We start from the raw sequence: 19,482 nt of genomic DNA, 5'->3' as shown, positions 1-19,482 counted from the left end.
GCAATGTTTCTCAGCCTCTGCTGACACTTAGGCTCGATGTTTCTTTTTGGCAGTGGGGACACTGTCCTGCGCACTGTAGAATATTTAGCAGCATCCCTGGCCTCTGCTTTCCAGATGCTAGTAACACCCATACACCCAAAGTTGCCAAGTGTCCCCAGGAGGACACAAAATCACCACTGACTGAGAACCACTGATATAGAGACATGGTATCAAGGTGCTGAGACAGGCCTGAGCATTCAAATTCATCCTGAGCTGAATATGATAAAAAAATATATGTAGTTGAATAAAGTTAGAAAAAAAAGGATGAGGCTGGAAAAGGTAATTATGTAATTTAAATACTTGTGTTCAAAACAGAGCATGCCTTTATCCATGTAAGACAGTATTTTGGAGTCTTTTTGGACCTAAGTTTCATTTTTGCATAGCTAGTGTGCTGGGAAAGTCTGCAAGCTTAAATTTGTTAAATTTAGGCATGTGGTAAGTGGGGGAAGGCATGGAGGGGACTTGGGGAAGGGGAATAAACACGACATAGCCTGCTAAGGGAGCTTTGATATCAAGGAGACCTTTTCAAGCCACAGGTGTCCCCTCTGTATTTTTCGTTCTCAGTGTAGAGAAATAACAGCCCTGGCCCAATGAGGGTTATATCAACCATGCAATCCTTCGAGAATGTTTCTTGAAGTCAAAGTGTTCAGCAGGACACCATGCTTGTGAAGTGCCTGTTGCTACCACATCAGGGAAAAGAGATATTATCCTTCCTTATCTTTTTCAAAAAGCCATAGAACTGCTTTTGTCTGGAACGATGGCTTATGATTGACTTCCCTTTGGCGGAAATCTGAGATGACTAAAGAAACTGGAACTTCTAATAGTTTCTAGAATGAGTTGTTAGTCAAGGGGTACAGAGTTTCAGACATGCAATGAGTTCTGGAGACCTAATGAACGGCAATGCTATGGCAGTTAACACTACTGCATTGTACACTTGAAACTTGCTAAGAAAATTTATCTTAAACGTTCTCACCACACACACACACACACACACACACACACACACACACACAGAAAATGATAACTATGAGAGATGATAGCTATGCACATTAGCTTGATTGTGGCAACGACCTCATCAGGTACATGGTATCAAGGTGCTGAGACAGGCCTGAGCATTCAAATTCATCCTGAGCTGAATATGATCAAAAAATATATGTAGTTGAATAAAGTTAGAAAATCAGGAAAATCAGGTGTATTAAAACATTAAGTTGTGCACCTTAAATATATGCAATTTTTATTTGTCAATAATACCTCGATAAAGGCAAAATATATGAAAAATAGTTTCTAACATTTAAACATACTGCAGCCCTAAGTTACTATCTATATGCAGCATAGGTATGGGAATTCAAGATCTCACCTTTGTTTTATTTGTCCTAGCCTCAAAAACGTTTCTCCAGCTGACGCTTACCAGAAGTTCTGCATCATTTTTCGTGGTTATGAGACCCTAACACACCTGACCCTTCAAGGAAATGACCAGAACAATATGCTTCCTCCATTGTGTGAGGTCTTGAGGCACCCAAAATGTAATCTGAAGTATCTCAGGTATGTCTTGCCATTGCTAAGAACTCTCAGCATACAAACAGAACTGCTACACACCTATCCAGCAATTCTGTGTAAATTAGGGTGGGAAGGGAATCGCTTATTCTATTGGAAACAGTACCACTTAGGGCACATGTTTCAGAATAGAAAATAGGCTGAAGTTTAGTTTCCACTTCTGTTGATCATTGAACAATCTAGACAACTGTACATAACAGCTCTGAGTCCAAGAAACTCCCAGAAACAGGATATCATCCTCAACCAGGGATCATTTGTCTATGGTTCCTGTTTCTCCTACATCATGATTCATGATATCAGCTGCTGGTCTCATCTTTCCCAGAAGGGGAACTTCAGGAAAATCAGGTTTCCCTTTCCTGGCCATCCCCTGGTTTGAGAGAGTCCCCTTGGGAAGTTCTCCATGTGGTTGCTCTGGTGACAATTATCCCTCATCATCAGGTTTCACTGACCCTCACATGGCCACATTCAAGTAGTAATAAGTACACAATTTAAGGAGACCTATTAGTCTTAACTTGTGGCTCTTCCTTTCCTGACATGATCTTGAGCTATTTAAGTCTTCTTGCCATCAGTAGCATGGAATGATGCACATCTCACAAGGACTTGGGGACTGAGTGCAACCACATCCGAGCATATATGAATTCATCACTGATCAGGATTCACCAGGAAAATACATTATGTCATTTTATAGAGTTGAGTCACTAATTTGTTTCTCAATGAATAAAGGAATACCCAAAATGGAAGGAGACACAATGCCATATAAGTTTGGCTTATTTTATTGGAAGCAGTTAACATTCTACTTTGCATTCCAGTTCCCTCTGGTTCCTCTGTTATAGTGGAGACTCTAAGAGAAGAAAGTGTTTTAGCTGAATTTTTGTGCATTTTAGCTTTGTGGCATATATTCCACTTGTAAATTTCATGTGAATTATCAATTTTACACACTCAACATGAGGGTATGACTTATTGCCAGCTTAACGATGGAAATGAGGTTTCAGGAATTCAGGTAACTTGACCACATCTTCATACATAGTAAATGGAAGAACCATAATTTTTTAGAAACCTCTCACTCCAGTGGCTATGATGATACACATAATGTTTCAATGAAATTTGACTTGCCCATAACGAGAATATTCATCTCCAGGGGTAGGATGTAGCTGCCATTGTTGCCTGATATGCTTGATTGGCTGGATTTCTAAATAACTAGTTTTCAACATGTGGTTTCAAGACCAACGGCAACAGCAAGATCACCTGAGGACTTGTTAAAATCCAAATCCTTAGGTTTCACCCAGATCTTCTCAGTCAGATTCTGGGTATATGGCCCAAGAATTTGTTTTAACATACATTCCAGGTGATTGCAGGGCACCTTAAAACATAGATCACTGGACTATACATGCAGGGTTTCTGAGAGTTGGCATTTCTGAAGATGGTGATGCTGCTAGTTCAGGGACTACCCTTTGACAACTGTGCTCCATGGTGTAACATGTGGAGGGGAATGAGGAAGGAAACTGGAGACAGCCACTGGCATTTGGGTCTCAAAGACTTGTTTCTATTTCCCCTGCAGGTTGGTGTCCTGTTCTGCCACCACTCAGCAGTGGGCTGATCTGTCCTCCTCCCTTGAAATAAACCAGTCCCTCATGTACTTGAACCTCATGGCAAATGAGCTCCTGGATGAGGGTGCCAAATTGCTGTACATGACTTTGAGACACCCAAAGTGCTTCCTGCAGAGGCTGTTGTAAGTCTTTCCTGTCTTTCCATGGAGTATCTTCATTTTAGGTCTGGGGCCACATAGAGGGGAGCTATGGTGACATTCAGATTTGCTGGACAGCCCTTATGGAACTTCCTACTGATGGAGACACCCGGTTCCTGTTTTTGGTCCCATGTGTCTCATCTTTCTCTCATTCCTGTTTTACCAGCACATGATTGAGAGAGGGAGTGGTTTAACTAGACGGGCTGAAGCATCTGGAGACCGCCAGGGAAGCTGGGCTGTGGAAATGTTCTCACTATCTTGCCATGGGTGTGGTGCTTTTGCAGATTGGAAGACTGTGATCTTACAGGAGCCTGTTGCAAGGAGCTTTCTTCTGCTTTGATTGTCAACCAGAGGCTGACACACCTGTGCTTGGCCAAGAATCCTCTCGGGGATCATGGGGTGAAACTTCTGTGCGAGGGCTTGAGTTACCCTGAATGTCAGCTACAGACCCTGGTGTAAGTCCCTGTTGGCTGTGCACATGTATGTGTGTACATATACAGGATTCCATAGGACAGTTGCAAGCACTTAATAATTTCTCTGAATACCCCAAATATAATGCTGATGGTTAGATCTGGTGATACCTGGGAGGAGAGTGAGAGAGAAAAAAAGTTACAAGTGGTGTTAATACTCTATATGAATTTGGAGAATATAGCTTATTTCCAGGTTTGATTTTTTGTGTGTGTTCTTGGAACTTTATAACATAAATTCTACCTGTGGTTGGGTGTAGATGACATTATTTGCCAATAAGCTTAATATAACCTACCTGTAAATGCTGAAATCATAGGACAAATTTTTACGCAGGACTTGAGGCTACACTGTTTCCATTCAGAGATTCTCATCATTGTTAATATGTCTGGTGTTCTTGCCATCTACAAAACCACCACCAAAAGTTAGTAACTGTCAACTTTTCCTATAAACTAGGTTTAATTTCAACTGTACCTTAAAGCACCCAGTCTCTGATAAATATGCATGCACTTCAAATTTCATGCAGTACTTAGTTCACAGTTAGAGAGGGAGAAGGAAAGGATTTTTACCTAGCTATCTAAGCTCCCAAACATTATAATAATATAAAATTCCATAGGGGTAAGATGCTACTAGACCACTAGTCCTATCTTCAAGTCAAATTGTGTTAAAAGTTTCTTCCATCCAAGGCAAAGGAAAAATAAAATAGTGATAGTCAATGTTTGTTAAGCACCTAGTATGTGCCAGACATTATGCTGAAGTCTGGCCAGATCTTGTTTCATTGAATCCTTCAGCCTCATAAAACAATTCCTCATTTCTCCCAGTTTGCAGACAAGAAAACAGAAGTTTAGACATTAAATCTCAACAACTTTGTATCCCTGTAGAAGGTATGAATCTCAGAAAACACAGATCAACTTTTTTCTTCCTAAAGCTCAACTGTTGTTTTTTTTTTTAATCCATACCCCCTCCCTATTTTGCTAAGTGTTCAAAGCTTAATTTGCTTGGGGCTTCCTTTGTTACTCCACAGTCAGGGAAGTTCCTATAAATCTATAAATTACCAGACCGTATTGGTCTCTCTCAGTCCACGTAGGTCACCCTCAAAGCTGTCATACACCCCTATTGTCCCTCCAGGCCCTATGACCCCTTGCTGCTGTTGTGCCTTGCTTGGGAGACAAAGACACTAAAGCTGCCTGTGGTCCCACATCCCTAGGTTTATCACATGGCCATCATTCCCTGGGATCTGGCCACACCACAGGGAGTCTTTGTGGAAGCCAAGGTCTGTGCAGTCGCTTAGAGTTTATTAAAATCAAAAGGCAGCTGTGCCGGTATCCTACTGCTGCTGTAACAAATTATCGTAACTTTATTGGCATAACACAATTTTATAGTTCCTTAGGTCCACTATACATCTCGCTGGGATAAAACCCAAGTGTCAGTGGGGCTGTGTCTCTTTCTGGACATTCTAGGAAGAAATCCATTTCTTTGCTCATCCAGGTTGTTGACAGAATTTGGTTCTTTGTGGTTATAACTCTGAGGTCCCTGTGTCCTTCTTCCAAAAGCCACTGCATTTCTAGGTCCATGGTCTTCTCCTTCCATCTTCAAAGCCAGCAATGGTGGGTAGAGTGCTCACACCACATCTCTCTTCATTCAGCCAGAAAGGACTCATATGATTAGATTCCACCCCCTCAATCTCAGCTGCAAAGTTCCCTTTGCCATGTAAGGTGACATAGTCACAGATTCTGGGAATTCAGGCATGGGCATCTTTGAGGGTCATTATACTATCTTAGGCAGCAGCCAATGATAACTTTGGTCATCTCTGGTTTTCTGCTAATAAAGCCAAGTTCAGAACTCTAAAAACAAGGCAAGAGAGAGCAAAAGAAAACAGTTATGGTGAAATGCCACTGATATTCTGTGTGGCTGGATAATTGATATCTAGAATCCAGTACGAGATGTGTCCAGGTCAGAGCTGTTGCCCCCAATGTCTAAGATACTATCTTTTGAGTAACTAAATTTAGGAAATACAATCAGTCACCTCCCCTAATAGAAGGTGGCAGACCAAGGCAAGGTGGAAATTCTCTGCCCCAGAGTTGCTGTAGAAATAGTATATGCCACCTGTATTAGTTTCCTATAGCTTCTGTAATAAATTAGCACAAACTAAGACTCTAAAGACAACATAAATTCATGACCTTGAAGTTCTAGAGCTCGCAGGTCCAAAATGAGTCTCATGAGGCTAAAATCAGGGTGTTAACAGGACCATGTTCCTTCTGGAGGCTCCAGGGGAGAATCCATATCCTTATCTTTTCCAGCTTCTAGAAGCACCTGTGTCCCTCAGCTCATGGCCCCTTCTTCCACCTTCAAAGCCAGTACATAGTATCTTCAAATTTCCTTCTGTCTCCCTCATCACGTCTCTCCCTGCTGGTTTCAACTATTGGCTCCTTCTTATAAGAGATCCTTGTGATTACATTGAGCCCACTGGGTAGTCTCCCCATCTTAAGATCTTTAACTCAATCATGTTGTAAAGTCCCATTTTCATGGAATATTATGTATTTACAGAGACCAGAAGTTAAGATGTAGACATCTTTGGTGGGGGCAAGAAGGACATTATTCTGTCTGCCACGCCACCCCATGATTTCATTTCCATGTGTCCATTGTCTCTAAGTTTGTCTGAAACCTATGACTTGAGGCCAACAATCATGGTTTGGATGGATCACACCATTGAGGACTAATAGATTTTTTTTCTTCACGTGAATAATTTGTAGGCTGTCCTATTGCAACATAACTAGTGATGGCTGCATTAATCTCTCAGTGCTTCTCCAACAAAATTCAAATCTTACACACCTGGACCTGGGGCTAAATCACATCGGAATTACCGGACTGAAGTTTCTATGCAAGTCCTTGAAAACACCTCTGTGTAACCTAAGATGTTTGTGGTGAGTTGTGATTTTTAAATTTTATCTGTATTTGAAACGAAATTTCAGTGTAGCAAATTTCCCTCACAGCTCTAACACAAAAGACTGAAATAAATTCAATCATGTATTTTTCCCCCTCTTTACTCCTTATAGTTTGAACAACAATGTAGTTTGAAATTAGGAAGTGTGATACCTACCACTTCCACCCCTGACTCATGGATGTTGCCATTTCCCCTTAAGAACTGGATCTCTGAAGGCAAGGCGTTCCCTCCCACATGCTTGAGGCATGCACCTGGGCCCAGAGCATCCCCGGCCTGGCTCACCTGGGTTATGGTCCATAGCTCCACCTGGGGCACAAACTCAGGACCTTCTGCGTGCAAAGCAGATGTGCTAACCACTACACTATGGAACCACCCCTGTATATTTTTAAAATCCAATAGGATAATGTTTTTCACGCACACCAAAAAAAATTTAAATCCCAAACTTCATAGAGAACTGCAAAAGATGTCGAATAGACAAAGCAACCCGTAGACAAAGCTGGAGGCATCACACTTCCTGATTTCAAACTATATTGCTGTTTAAACTATAATAATTGAAACAGTATCGTACTGGCTTAAAAACAGATGCACAGGTCAATGGGACAGAGTAAAGAGCCCAGAAATAAACATTCATCTCATCTTTGACAAGGGTACTAAGAATACTCAATGGGGAAAGGATAGTCTCTTTAATAAATAATGTTGGTAAAACTGGATAAACACATCCAAAAGATGAAATTAGACCCATACACTATATACAAAATAAATTCAAAGTGGATTAAAGACTTAAACATAAGACCTGAAACCATAAAACTTCTAGAAGAAAACATAGGGAAAAAGCTCCTTGGCATTGGCCCTAGGAATGATTTTTTTGGATGTGATGCCAAAAGCATAGGCAATAAAAGCAAAAATAAACCAGGGAGACTTTGTCAAACTAAAAAGCTTTTTATAACAGAGAAAACAATCAACAAAATGAAAAGACAATCTACAGAATGGGGGAAAATGTTTCAAATCATATATTTGATAAGGGGCTAATATCCAAAATATATAAAGAATTTATAGAACTCAATAGCAAAGAAGAAAAATGGGGAGGAGAGAGGGGCGGGGGAGGAGAAGGAGAAGCCCTATAAGAAAGTGGGCAGAGGACCTGAATTGATGTTCTTCTAAAGAGGACATACAAATGGCCAAGAAGTACATGAAAAGATGCTCAACATCAGTCATCATCTGGGAAATGCAAATTAAACCATAATGAGATATCACCTCACTCCTGTCAGAATGGCCATCAACAAAAACGAACAAATAACAAGTACTAGTGAGGATGTGGAGTAAAGGGAACCTTCATGCACTGTTGGTGGGATTGCAAATTGGTGCAGCCTCTATGGAAAACAGTATAGAAGTTCCTTTAAAAATTAAAAATAAGACTGCCTTATGACCCAGCAATTCCTCTTCTGGGTATTTATCTCAAAGAAATGAAAGCAAGGTCTCAAAGAGATATCTGCACCCTATTGTTTATTGCAGCATTATTCATAGTAGCCAAGGTGTATAAATAACCCAAGTGTCTGTCAACAGATGAATGGCTAAAGAAGATGTAGTAGAGAGAGGGAGAGATAAAGGAATAGGGAAAGGGAGAAAGGGAGGAATACTATTCTGCCATGAGAAAGAAGAAAATTAATGGTTCCACCACAAAACATTGATAAATGTGTATCGAGAAGGAGATGTTAGTTAACGCTATGGTGGGGAACCACTGGTGGCTATCATTCCTGGTATGAACCTGTTTGCAAGAGCAGTGATGCCAATGGTGATGACAGCCTCTCAATCACATGCACTGCTGGCGTAGAGAAGGGTGGCTACCCTTCATCCGGTCAGCTGTGACTTCTGGCAGTATGATGTCAGTTACATGTTCTAGGAAATAGTCACATCCATCAGAAAAGATGATTATAATAATAAAACATGCATATGCATTATTTAACCATATGTCAGGAAGTATGCTAAATGTTTAATATTATGTTTAGACTCTTCTAAGTCCTAAAGTAAACTTAAATGCCTGATCTATTCTCTTACCTAAAAAGATGATTTTATTTACTCAGAACAAAATCCATCATGTGTCATATTTTATTCCTTTTTCATTTCAAATATCAAGTCCAGTCCTTTTTTTAAATCCTGCTACCCCTTCAAGATATCTAGAATCTGTTCTCTACTCCACATGCATCCTAATAACATGTGGGTTGCTCTAGCGCCTTCAAATTAGTCTGTATTCTACCTTCTTTGTTCCCCTACAGTTTTTCAACCAAGCAATAGGACTAACTTTGAAGGTGTAACTCTTGCCACACTTCTGATCAACACCCTCAGTGGTCACACATTTCATTCCAAGTAAAATTCTAAATTTGCAAAGGCCTAAGGGCTTTATGTGAGCTGGCCCCCTCTTATTCATGACCTCATCTCCTGCAGGCCCTCTGGCTCACTCTCAAGCTGGCTGACTCGATATTGTTTTACATGCTAATCATAAGCAACCCCAGGGCCTTTGTACAAGCTATTATTCTACCTTGGGAGCTTCTACTCCAAGTATATCTACTCTCATTCTCTTTACCCCTTCGGGTCTTCCTCAAGCATTATAGCTAGGACCCCTAGCTGTTCCCTATACCCCTTGCCCTTCATAATCTCGACTTGTATAAGGCACACTGCATTCCTTGCTGTTTCCTATTACCAGATGAACTCTAAAGGAGAGACACTGTTGGATTCCCAACACCCCCCAGCGTGCCTGGTATATAGGATGGTACTAGTAAGCACTGGTTGTACATAATGAACTTTTGTGTTTTGCCCATAGGTTATGGGGATGTGGCATCACCCCTTTGAGTTGTGCTGACCTCTCATCTGCCCTTAGCAGCAACCAGAACCTGATCACTCTGGACTTGGGCCAGAATTCCTTGGGGTGTAGTGGAGTAAAGATTCTGTGTGATGCACTGAAACGTCTAAGCTGCCCACTCCGGACGCTCAGGTATGATTCTTCCATGCCACACAGTGTTTGCTCTATGATCATAGGCTTTGGAGGAGTACAAAGTATAGGAATATTTTGTAGGCATCTATTGTTAACATTCAGTTTTTTCCATTGATGTTTTGTCACCACATAACTCTAAGATCTATTCCTTCTGTTGCTTTGGCAGGTAAGATGAGCCAAAAGGTGAGACTAAAACTCAATCTGAAACCAAGAAACTGGATTTAGGGCTCATCTGAGTGAGAGAGAGTTAGGGTGGCCAACCACTGTCTCATTAGAGAATCAAATTGCAGCTCTTATATGGTACTTTTACAAAGAGTTTGTTTTAAAGCTGTATTGCCCACAGAGGTCCAGAGGGTCGATGTCAACCTTAGAAGCATGTTCTCTGGAGTAAATCCACTGTCTAATGAGAATAGTCTGTGATTGTAAACGCTATCACCAACAGGCCACCATCCACTGGCTCCTCAGAGCAAGATGTCATTGAGTTCTGTTGTTTACTTGCTACAATGGCAACAAAGAACCATAAAACTCAGAACAAGATGTCAAATCCTCATGAAGACAACATTGGAGCTGTTTCCTTAGACCTGTCAGTCATTCTTTCCTGGATCTTTGAATCTAAAAATGAGTGATTCAAGGGGGAACCTTCTTCCTGAAGGTTCTAGAAAGGCACAGATGCCCCAGCCCTGCACTTTCAAGATTTGACGCTTAGTTCTTTGATTCTATTAACTACCCCATAGCCTTCTGATAAGACCTTCTACATTAACTGGGGTCACTTTCTCTTACTCACAGTCAAAGAACCCTAATATCACGCCTCATTCTTAGAGCAACACATTTAGATCTTCCGTGTAGTTCTTCACACCTGTTTTTCATTTCTTCAACACTTTGGCTAGACACGGTTCTTCTGTGGGAACTATTTTGTTCTTTGGCAACAGACCAATCTCTAGCAATCATACATAAACACAATTACATTTGACTCTAGAGGGTCATGTGTAAAATATTTTGAAGCTAGTTGGCCCTTATTCTAGCCAAAGTTATTTCAATCCCCCTGATAAGATATCTGCTCAAGCTAATTTAAGATTGTATGGAAGGTTTACAGTGTGATGTTTTGATATATCTACACATTAAGTTATCACTACAATCAAACCAATTAATAATTCATCACCTCACATGGTTACCTTTTTTGGTGTGTGGTGAGAACTCCTGAGAGCTACTCTCTTAACAAATTTCAAGTGTACAATAGGATATTGTTGCCTATAGTCACCATGCTGTGCATTAGATCCTCAGAACAGATTAATCTTATAACCAAAAGTTTGGCATATGGATGTATCATGAATCTCGAACAACAAAACAAAAATTAATGAAGACACTAGCAGGACTACAGTGCCAACAAGAAACATGGCAGCTAATATCATTGGTCTCTTATTTTTATACATATTTGTGCTTTAATTTTGCCTTCTCTTCTCCCTTTTTCCATTTCCATATATGCATAGCTGAATATGGTTACCAAGAGCCGAACCCTAGAAATAAGATTGCTATCTATTATACATTAAATAAGCAGTTTTTAGCTAGTATCATGTAGCCAGGGTGGATAAAAAGCTTGTCTGGCTGACTTGGTTTAAACATGGATGTCTCATACTACTAGAGTCCACCTAGTAAAAGTTATCGAAGTGACTTACAGAGTAGGTAGTTATTATAGCTATGTCACATCCATCAATTCTGTCTCTTACACCAAGATCGTGCAACCATCCAAAGCTATGAGACGGCTTTATACCATTACAATATTAATGTGATATCATCTATTTTTCCCTATCAAAGTGATATATAACTATGGAACTCTATTTGGAAGCATAGAATAATAAACAAAGGTGGCCCCTACTCTGAAAATCCCTAAAGTATGAGAGGTACTTGCAGGTACTTGGGGATTTGGAGTGAATCTCCTTGAAGCAACAAGAAATATTTTTTATCCCCATCATACCACCAGGTTGAAAATAGATAAATCTGATGCTCAACTCCAGAAGCTTCTAGAAGAAATCAAAGAAAGCAACCCACATCTGACTATTGAGAGAGATAATCAAGACCCAAAAAATAAAAGACCTTCTTCTCATGACTTTATTTTCTGAATCCCCCTGGAGTCAGTCATTCTCCAGTCAAGCTATGGATGGATCTTTAAAATGATGGTGAACTTCCTGTGAAAACTCTCAGTGACCTTAGCTACTACTGAGCCAGGTGATATTTGGTTGAATCTCTGGTTTACATAAACATGCACAAATCACTCAATGTTGTTATGGATGAAGTGTCTATATCATGAGCATATCAAGAGAAATAAAAGTGGAAGCATTCATGAAGGAGGTTGCATTTATTAATGGATTCTGACCGTACATCAAGGTCAGTCTGGAACCCATATTAAAGAAGGTTGAAGAAAGAGGTCAGTATGATATCCAGTGAGGGTGTTTTAAGATCCCCAATGTGCAAGACACCAGTGAGGAGGCTTTGGCATCCACTGGATTCCCTCTGTCCCAAATAGGTTGTCCTCGGACAGAAAGCCAAATGGACATTGGCCCAATAGCTTCTTGTTGGAGCCCCAAGAAGAGACACCCCTGGCCCTCCTTTTTCATAGCCATAGCTGCTGTCCTCTTGCTCTCACACTCTACACACACTCTAAGTCTCCTCCCCACTCCCATGACTTGCCTCTTAAATACTACCAAGCCTTGGAGTTCTAACAGTGGCCTCCATGCTTAGGACTGTCTGGTCGCCCCCTGTCCTGACGACTGTGTGATTTCTGGGTCTGTGGGTGGGTTGGGAGTGGCCTGTGGATGCCTCCAACCCGATGCAGTAGGGGCTTCTTTCTGCTATGCCAGTCCTCTGCCAGGAGACCCGCCAGGAGTATTAGGACTGCAGCCCCCAGGCATATGCGGACAAGATTGCCCCTCGAGTACTGCAAGCCAGCAAGACCTGGGGAATGAAGAGACAGAAACGAGTGAAGGAACCCTGCTCCAGGACCCACTCCAAGCCACGGCTTGGGTTTCTTACAGCCAAATCTCTCCTCTAAGATCCCATCATTCTCTGCTAGCTCCTTCCTAAAGGTTCCCTTCCCTCCTTGCCAGGGTCGGGGCTAGATAAGCCCAATTCCCTAAGTATACCATCTTCCATACTCCCCTCCCCACACATGGACACCACCTGGTTATTTGGCTAACCATAGAAGAGAAGACTGTTATAAGGGGTGGGGGAAGAGAAAATTTCTCTAGAATATCTCCACCTTCTCACCTGGTCTTATTGTCCAGTTCTGAGCTCCATATACTAACAGTTCCCCTCTCCTTACAACTTTGCACACCAGGGCCCAGGATCACAGAGCCATGGCTTCCATATGGGGAAGGCCATCAGCTTCAGGTGACATGGGTGTGGGAAGGGAGAAGGCCCACAGAGGACCACTTACTCACCAGTTGGAGAGCCTGATCCCTTTGGAAAGATGGTGATATTTCTAGAAGGCTCTAGGGATCAAAAAGGGTAAGAGTGAAGCGCTGGGACCATTCCCTCCTACCTGTTCCTGCCTCAACCCTCAACGCATACATTTGGGAGTCAGGGTTCTGTGGCCATAAAAAGAACATGACCTATAGAATCAGGCTGTTGAGGTTTGAATCCCAGATCCACCACTTATTAAATGCAAAGCCTCTGGTAAGAATTTAACCATCCAAGAGCAAGATTTCCCAACTGTCTACTGAAAGTAATTACATTGCTTGTACGCTTATAGGTCGATATGAAAACTAAAATAGTATGTGGCACCTGGGGAAACCCAGGCAAAGTGTACATGGGGTCATTTTATATGATCTTTGCAATTTCCCATAAATACAGATCTCAAAAAGTTCAAAAGTCCCAATCAAAGACACACACAGGAGCACACCCACCTACCCGCTGTGCCTCCTTTACCATCAGCCCCCATACTGCCCTCATCCCCACATGTTGGCACACTCAGTCTGGGTCTTTTCAACATGTTTCTGGTTCCTTGGAATTGGGGTCAACTCTGAGACCCATAAAATGTCAGAGAAGCCAAAGCCTAGCACAGTATTTCCAAAGGCACAGGCTTTCATCTGATTGATTCACCAGAATCAACTAAGATGCCTTTGAAAATGGGGGAGCACTGTGGCTCACACAAATTTTAAAGTGACAGTCCTCAGAGAGGCATCCCCAGACCAGAAGCACCAGTATCGTCTAGGAACTTGCTAAAACTGAAAATTATTGGACCCCACCCCATACCTCTGAATCGGAAACTCAGGGGGGTCCAGAAATCTGCCTTTTATAAGTCGTCCAGGTTACCCTCAGGCCCACTAATGTTTGAGGATGACAGCAGTGGAATTAGAGGCTCAGACATGAAGTCCAAACACCTATAATTTTATAAGCTACTCAGATATTATTCTACACATGAGATATTATAAACCAACCCCCTGAGGCTGAATAGAAGTGGGGGTGTGGGGCAGCACAGTAAAATCTATCTACTTATTATACCTACCTTCTTTATGGGCAGAAATAAGGGATTTTTTAAATAAAGTGAACTTGAGAAAGAGACAAGTGAGTTAAATTGAGAAATTTGGACAAAGAGGAGAAAGAAAAAGGGTCCACATACCCTGGACCCCAGACACCAAGGGTGAATCCCCCAGGACTTACCTGTTACAGAGGAAGGTGTTTCTGTGGGTAATTGGCTGGGGGTCGCAGAGGTCCCTGAGAAATCAGAAAAGGAGAGAATTCTGTGCTCTGTTAGCCGTTTGTTCAGAGCAAAAAAATTACACTTCTCCACCCAGATTCCTCACCTGGAAAATGAAGACAAAGCTTACATCACTGAACTGCCATGGGTGTTAAGTGGCATTTGAAAGGCACCCCTAGCACATACTAGGGCTAATTCATAAGGACAAGCCCTGTTTCTGCTTTTCGAACCTCAATTCTGTTCTTTTTCTAGATCTCTGTGACCTGTACCCCCTACTTTGTTCCTGGGAGATGTTGAGTCCCAGGAAGAAAAGGAGGGGACAGGAACAGCAGGATAAGCTTGGAGGAGGCAGATATGCCATGTGAGGAAAGAGAACGCCTAAAGAACAAAGCACAGCCCCTCCTCACCTCCCACAGCCTTCCTGCCACACTGGGCATGCCAGCTTTCATCCTATCACAAGGTTTTTGTTCACACAACCCCACCAATCTGCAGCCCACCCCACCTACTCCACCCACCTGGTTGGCTTGCACTCTGCCCCAAGAGCCGCACCACAGTGATTGCTCAGAGACGCCTCCCCTTCTCTGTTCCAACAACACTGCGCTTACCAAAGCCACAATTATACATGTGATGAACATATCTTCGACTTAAGACTATTTGCTCTGCTAAATACTATATGTACATATTATTCTCACATGTGTGTATATGTAAGAAAGAAGATGCCACATATCAAGGACAAAAGCTTTGGTCTGCACCCCCTTACCTGTGACCACAAGCTCCAGCGGGTCGCTAGGGGCCGACCACAGGTACGGGGATATACTGGAAAAGCTGTAGCATTGGTAGGTCCCACTGTGGGTGGGCATCGCCGTGGTGATGGGAAAATTGGCCTGGTACCACCTCTCAGATCCCTTGTAGAGCCCAGCATCCCCCTTCTTGTACAGAGCAAAGTGGTCAAAACCATATTTGCTCCGACACTGCAGAGTCACGACCCCTCCTGTGGACACCACTGGGCTGGGCTGCGCTGAGAGCGAAGGCTTGTCAAAAACTCCTGGGAGAGAGGGGACTCTTGTGTTAAAGACCATAGCCAACATCTCAGCTAGGGGATGAGAAGGTCCCCTCAACTCCCCAAGACCTGGGCACTTTCCAGCTGTATCCATCCTGGAGAAGCCACTCTCCCTGCTGCCAGCTCACAAAGTGGTTAAGGATGCATGACTAAGGTCATAGCATAGTACCCAGGCTTAGATCTTGGTTCTGCTACTTAGGGGCTGTGTGATCCTAGAGAGAAATTGTCCCTAATTCTTTTGCTTCAGTGTTCTCTACTATAAAACGGGAATGTTTGAATGAAGCAATATGTATTAAGAATTTCACAGAGTACCTAATGCATAGCAAACACTCAAAATATGATGTTAGTAACGAAATAGCTTAAGCTTGCATTATAAGCTTGTGTTACAGTGAACAACGGTTACATTGTAAACCAGCATTAAATCGCCAGCTTCCAGATGCCGTTCCATACTCATGACATATAATAGTTCATCAAATCTTCTCAAAAACCTATGATTTCATTGCTATGAATATCCCTATTTTATCAGTGGAACTAAGGCACACAATGCTAAATAACTTGTCTGATGTCAAAAGATAATATGAGGCAGAAGCCGAAATCTGCAATCACAAGGTTTGGCTCCAGGTTCTCCACTCCCCAAAATGAACTTGCACTACTATATAATTTGTTATTATTGTCACGGAGCACAGACCACACCTGACACCCAGGGCCCACCACAAGAAAACATGCTTGATAATCGTGACTCATTCATTCAACAATTATTTTTTTCCCTTAGCAACTCTTCTGTTGGGAAGAAATAGACAATTACTAAGATAAATAAGCAAGTGTGTGGCACACCAGATAGTGCTATTTAAATCAAGGTGCAATGTTAGATATGGTGGTGACAGATACTTGGTGAGAAGAGAGCATTTGGGTCAATATGCAAAACAGATGCAAGGCCTGGTGGACCACTGACCATGGGTCAGAGATCAATGTGAGACAAGCAAGGTACTCTCCTTGGGTAAAAATTTAAAGGGACACATAAAAAAAAACTAAGTAATCAAGATAAATACTATTTTAATGCAATTTTAAATCAAAATTAATGCAAACACATTCACAGTGAAAAAAATCAAGATTTAAGACACAAACAAAATCCAACTGTACCTGGCGGAGCTACATTAAAGCCTGAGGCAAAGGCTCCAAACCTTCCTATGTACTTTTTATGGTAAATTTTTTCCACATAGTTGAAAAAATATTCAAAAGTGTTAAAGTATAATTAAAACTCACAACATTATTTTAAGTTTAAATCTTTTATTTATACCAAGAAAAAAAAAACAGGATTTCTTATCATTTTACTCCCCTGGCTTTTGTGGAAGCAAACTCAATGATACTTTCGAAATCTACATTGTAAAATGACCATTTAAAAATGCATTAGAAGGAAAAGCATAAGGTGAGGACATTTTATTCCATTAAAAATAAAAGTGTATTAGCACATGGATAAAGGGGTGCACGCTTTTCCTTTAGCGTCAAGCGTGGCTACGTCTTGTAACGGCATTTTAGAATTCTGTATTTACATTGTGATATTTTGTTCATTGTGGATGCTTTTGCATCTATTTTGACTTTTGTCAACAGATTTTACCTCACCATGTTAGTTATCCTTGATGGCGGAGGAGTTTTTTGGGAACCTCTCCTAACTTTAACACTCCAGGCCAGAACCCCTTTTGCCCTCCCCTAGCCCCACCCCCCAGCCATTTACTGTCATCATCATCCCCATTTTCATCCTCTTTGAGCCTAGAACTGAGGACTCTATAGCACTGAGGCCGCCCATCAAGCGGCACCCCACCCCCTCCTGTCCCATTACCAGTAGCCACCAGCTCCAGCTGGTCACTTGGAGGAGACCAGCGAGACCCGTTTTGATACGAGCACCGGTAGCGTCCTGCAAAACTCTGTTTCATGGCCGGGATGAAGAGGACAGCCTCGTTCTTGTACATTCCAGATCTCAGTTTCTCCAAACGGTACAAGTCCACGTCCGGAGGGCCCTGGCAGAGGATGGTCACTGGCTTCTCCAGGGGCACGAGAGAGTGAGGCAGGGCCTGGAGGGAGGGCTTGGGGAGCGGGCCTGGGACAGAGGCAGGGGGAGCACGGGTAAGCCTCCGACAGCGCGCTGTCCACTGGCAGCCCTCCCCCCCTTTAATGACTGAGCCCAAGGGGGCCCCCAACTCACTGTTATGAGCTCGTGTCAGCCACCCCAGACACAGCCCTGAGAACAGAAGGAAAGGACAGAAAGCTGGCACCATGTCTGAACCCACACTTCCTGAAGTTGGGTGGGCGAGGTGATAAGACATGTACATGCATTTAACTTTCTTTCATCATCACTGTGTTTTCACAGATACACATGCACATAATTGAAGTAAAGGAAGCCAACCATAAAAGCCCACCACTGTGAGATTCCACCCATGTGAAATGTCCCTGAAGAGTAAAATCTGTCCAGAGACAGAAAGTCGATTCCCGGGGTAGGGGGCAGTGTGGGGAGGCCAAGGGGTGAGTATAATGAGTATGGGGTTTCCTCTTGGAGGGAAAAAAAGATGTCTTGGAACTAAAGAGAGTGGGTGATTGCACCACACTATGAATATTGTTAATGGTACATTTCCTGTTAAGTATATTGTTTTACCAAAAGTTTTTTTTTAAGCCAACAGGGACTCCTTGCCCCGCACCAACTCCTTCTAGGACCTCTCCCCCACGCATACACTTTTGACAACCAGACAGAGAAATATCTCTGCTTTCAGAAGGGGACTGTGTGCCAGATGGGGATCTTTATTTTCTCTCGAGCTTTCTTGAGATGTAATTGACATACAACATTGTGTAAGTGTAAGGTGTGCAACATGGTGATTTGATATATGTATCTATTGCAATATGATTGTCACCTAGGCATTAGTTGATGCCTGCATCAGGTCACATACTTATCATTTCCTTTTTGTGGTGAGAACATGTATGATCTACTCTCTTAGCAACTTTCAAGTATATAATACCGTATTATTAGCTATAACAGTATGCTGTGCATGAGAGCCCCAGGACTTATTCATCTTGTAACTGGAAGCTTGCACCTTTGGCCACCATCTCCCTATTCTCCCACCCCAGCCCCTGACAACCACCACTCTGCTCTCTGCTTCTGTGAATTTGTCTTTTTTTTAGATTCAATGTATAAGCGAGATCATGAGGTATTTGTCGCTCTCTGTCTGGCTTATCTCATTTAGCATAATACTCTCCAGGTCCATCCATGTCATTGCAGATGGCAGGAGTACTTGAGCCAGTACCAGGTAAATCAAATTACATTCAATTTAATCTACAACTTACTCCTGATATCACCAAGTCTGCATTTAAAAAAAAAAAGGCAGTGTCTTGTTCATTTCCTGACCCAGCCACAAACATACTACAAATACTCCACCTCTCTGGGTCCCACCCAGCAAGTGAAGGGGCCCTCACGGGTCACCTCTTGCTCCCAAATTCATCGCTGATGCAATTTTTTTAAAAAAATTCTGTGTTTCATGGCCCGCTGCCTTCCCTCGGCATTTCCAAAATCACCCCTCAGGACTTACCAAGACAGAAGAGGGCACAAAGGGATGGGGACATGGCTCCTCTGCCCCGTCCTGAGCTCTGCAACCCGGGAAGGACTCAGTCGGGGGCTAGAGCAGAGACACAGGATGCGATAAGGGTGAAGAAGGCTCTCTCCCTCCCCCACCAGCCTAGCTTTTCCTAACTGAAACTTATCAAGCAGGAGCCTTCCCCTCTGTAGAGTGACTTGCACACAAGCTCCAAGGAACCTCACTTATCTCCTTTCACCAGCCCAGTGTCGCACCATGTGGGCCAACTGAGGGACTGTCCACCTTCCAGATACTCCCATCAACTGCCTAACACTCACCAGGGTTGCAAAAATCAAAACCACCATAAGGCATCGCTTTGCACTGACTAGGGTGGCCGTCATCAACAAGACAGGTGATAACAGGTATTGGAGAGGACT

The 19,482-nt window shown here is 42.5% G+C and overlaps 2 protein-coding genes across 3 annotated transcripts in view; one reads left to right on the top strand and one right to left on the bottom strand.

Moving 5' to 3' along the window:
• Positions 1 to 12,069, top strand: part of NLRP2 (NLR family pyrin domain containing 2) — a 20,961-nt gene extending 8,892 nt beyond the window's left edge. The window contains exons 6-11 of the mRNA XM_016154285.2: positions 1,417 to 1,581; positions 3,152 to 3,322; positions 3,622 to 3,792; positions 6,556 to 6,726; positions 9,565 to 9,735; positions 11,714 to 12,069. Coding sequence (XP_016009771.2) covers positions 1,417 to 1,581; positions 3,152 to 3,322; positions 3,622 to 3,792; positions 6,556 to 6,726; positions 9,565 to 9,735; positions 11,714 to 11,852 — 988 coding nt within the window. The 3' untranslated portion in view covers positions 11,853 to 12,069. The remainder of the gene's footprint in view (positions 1 to 1,416; positions 1,582 to 3,151; positions 3,323 to 3,621; positions 3,793 to 6,555; positions 6,727 to 9,564; positions 9,736 to 11,713) is intronic.
• GP6 (glycoprotein VI platelet) lies at positions 11,994 to 19,482 on the bottom strand. 2 transcript variants are annotated; one of them, XM_016154287.2, is made up of 7 exons: positions 19,061 to 19,482; positions 17,689 to 17,724; positions 17,326 to 17,583; positions 15,189 to 15,473; positions 14,392 to 14,445; positions 13,170 to 13,220; positions 11,994 to 12,684 (listed from the first exon to the last, which is right to left on the bottom strand). In XM_016154287.2, the coding sequence occupies exons 1-7, from the start codon at positions 19,092 to 19,094 to the stop codon at positions 12,449 to 12,451; spliced, it is 954 nt and encodes a 317-aa protein (XP_016009773.2). In that variant the 5' UTR covers positions 19,095 to 19,482; the 3' UTR covers positions 11,994 to 12,448. The 2 variants fall into 2 exon arrangements, with proteins under 2 accessions (XP_016009773.2, XP_036088228.1); XM_036232335.1 differs by lacking the exon at positions 17,689 to 17,724 and having other exon boundaries at positions 19,061 to 19,479.

This window comes from Rousettus aegyptiacus, unplaced genomic scaffold, assembly GCF_014176215.1.
Source record: "Rousettus aegyptiacus isolate mRouAeg1 unplaced genomic scaffold, mRouAeg1.p scaffold_m13_p_14, whole genome shotgun sequence".
NCBI classification, from domain to species: domain Eukaryota; kingdom Metazoa; phylum Chordata; class Mammalia; order Chiroptera; family Pteropodidae; genus Rousettus; species Rousettus aegyptiacus.
Note: the sequence above shows the minus strand (reverse complement) of the source record. Positions and strands in the feature narration are given on the sequence as shown.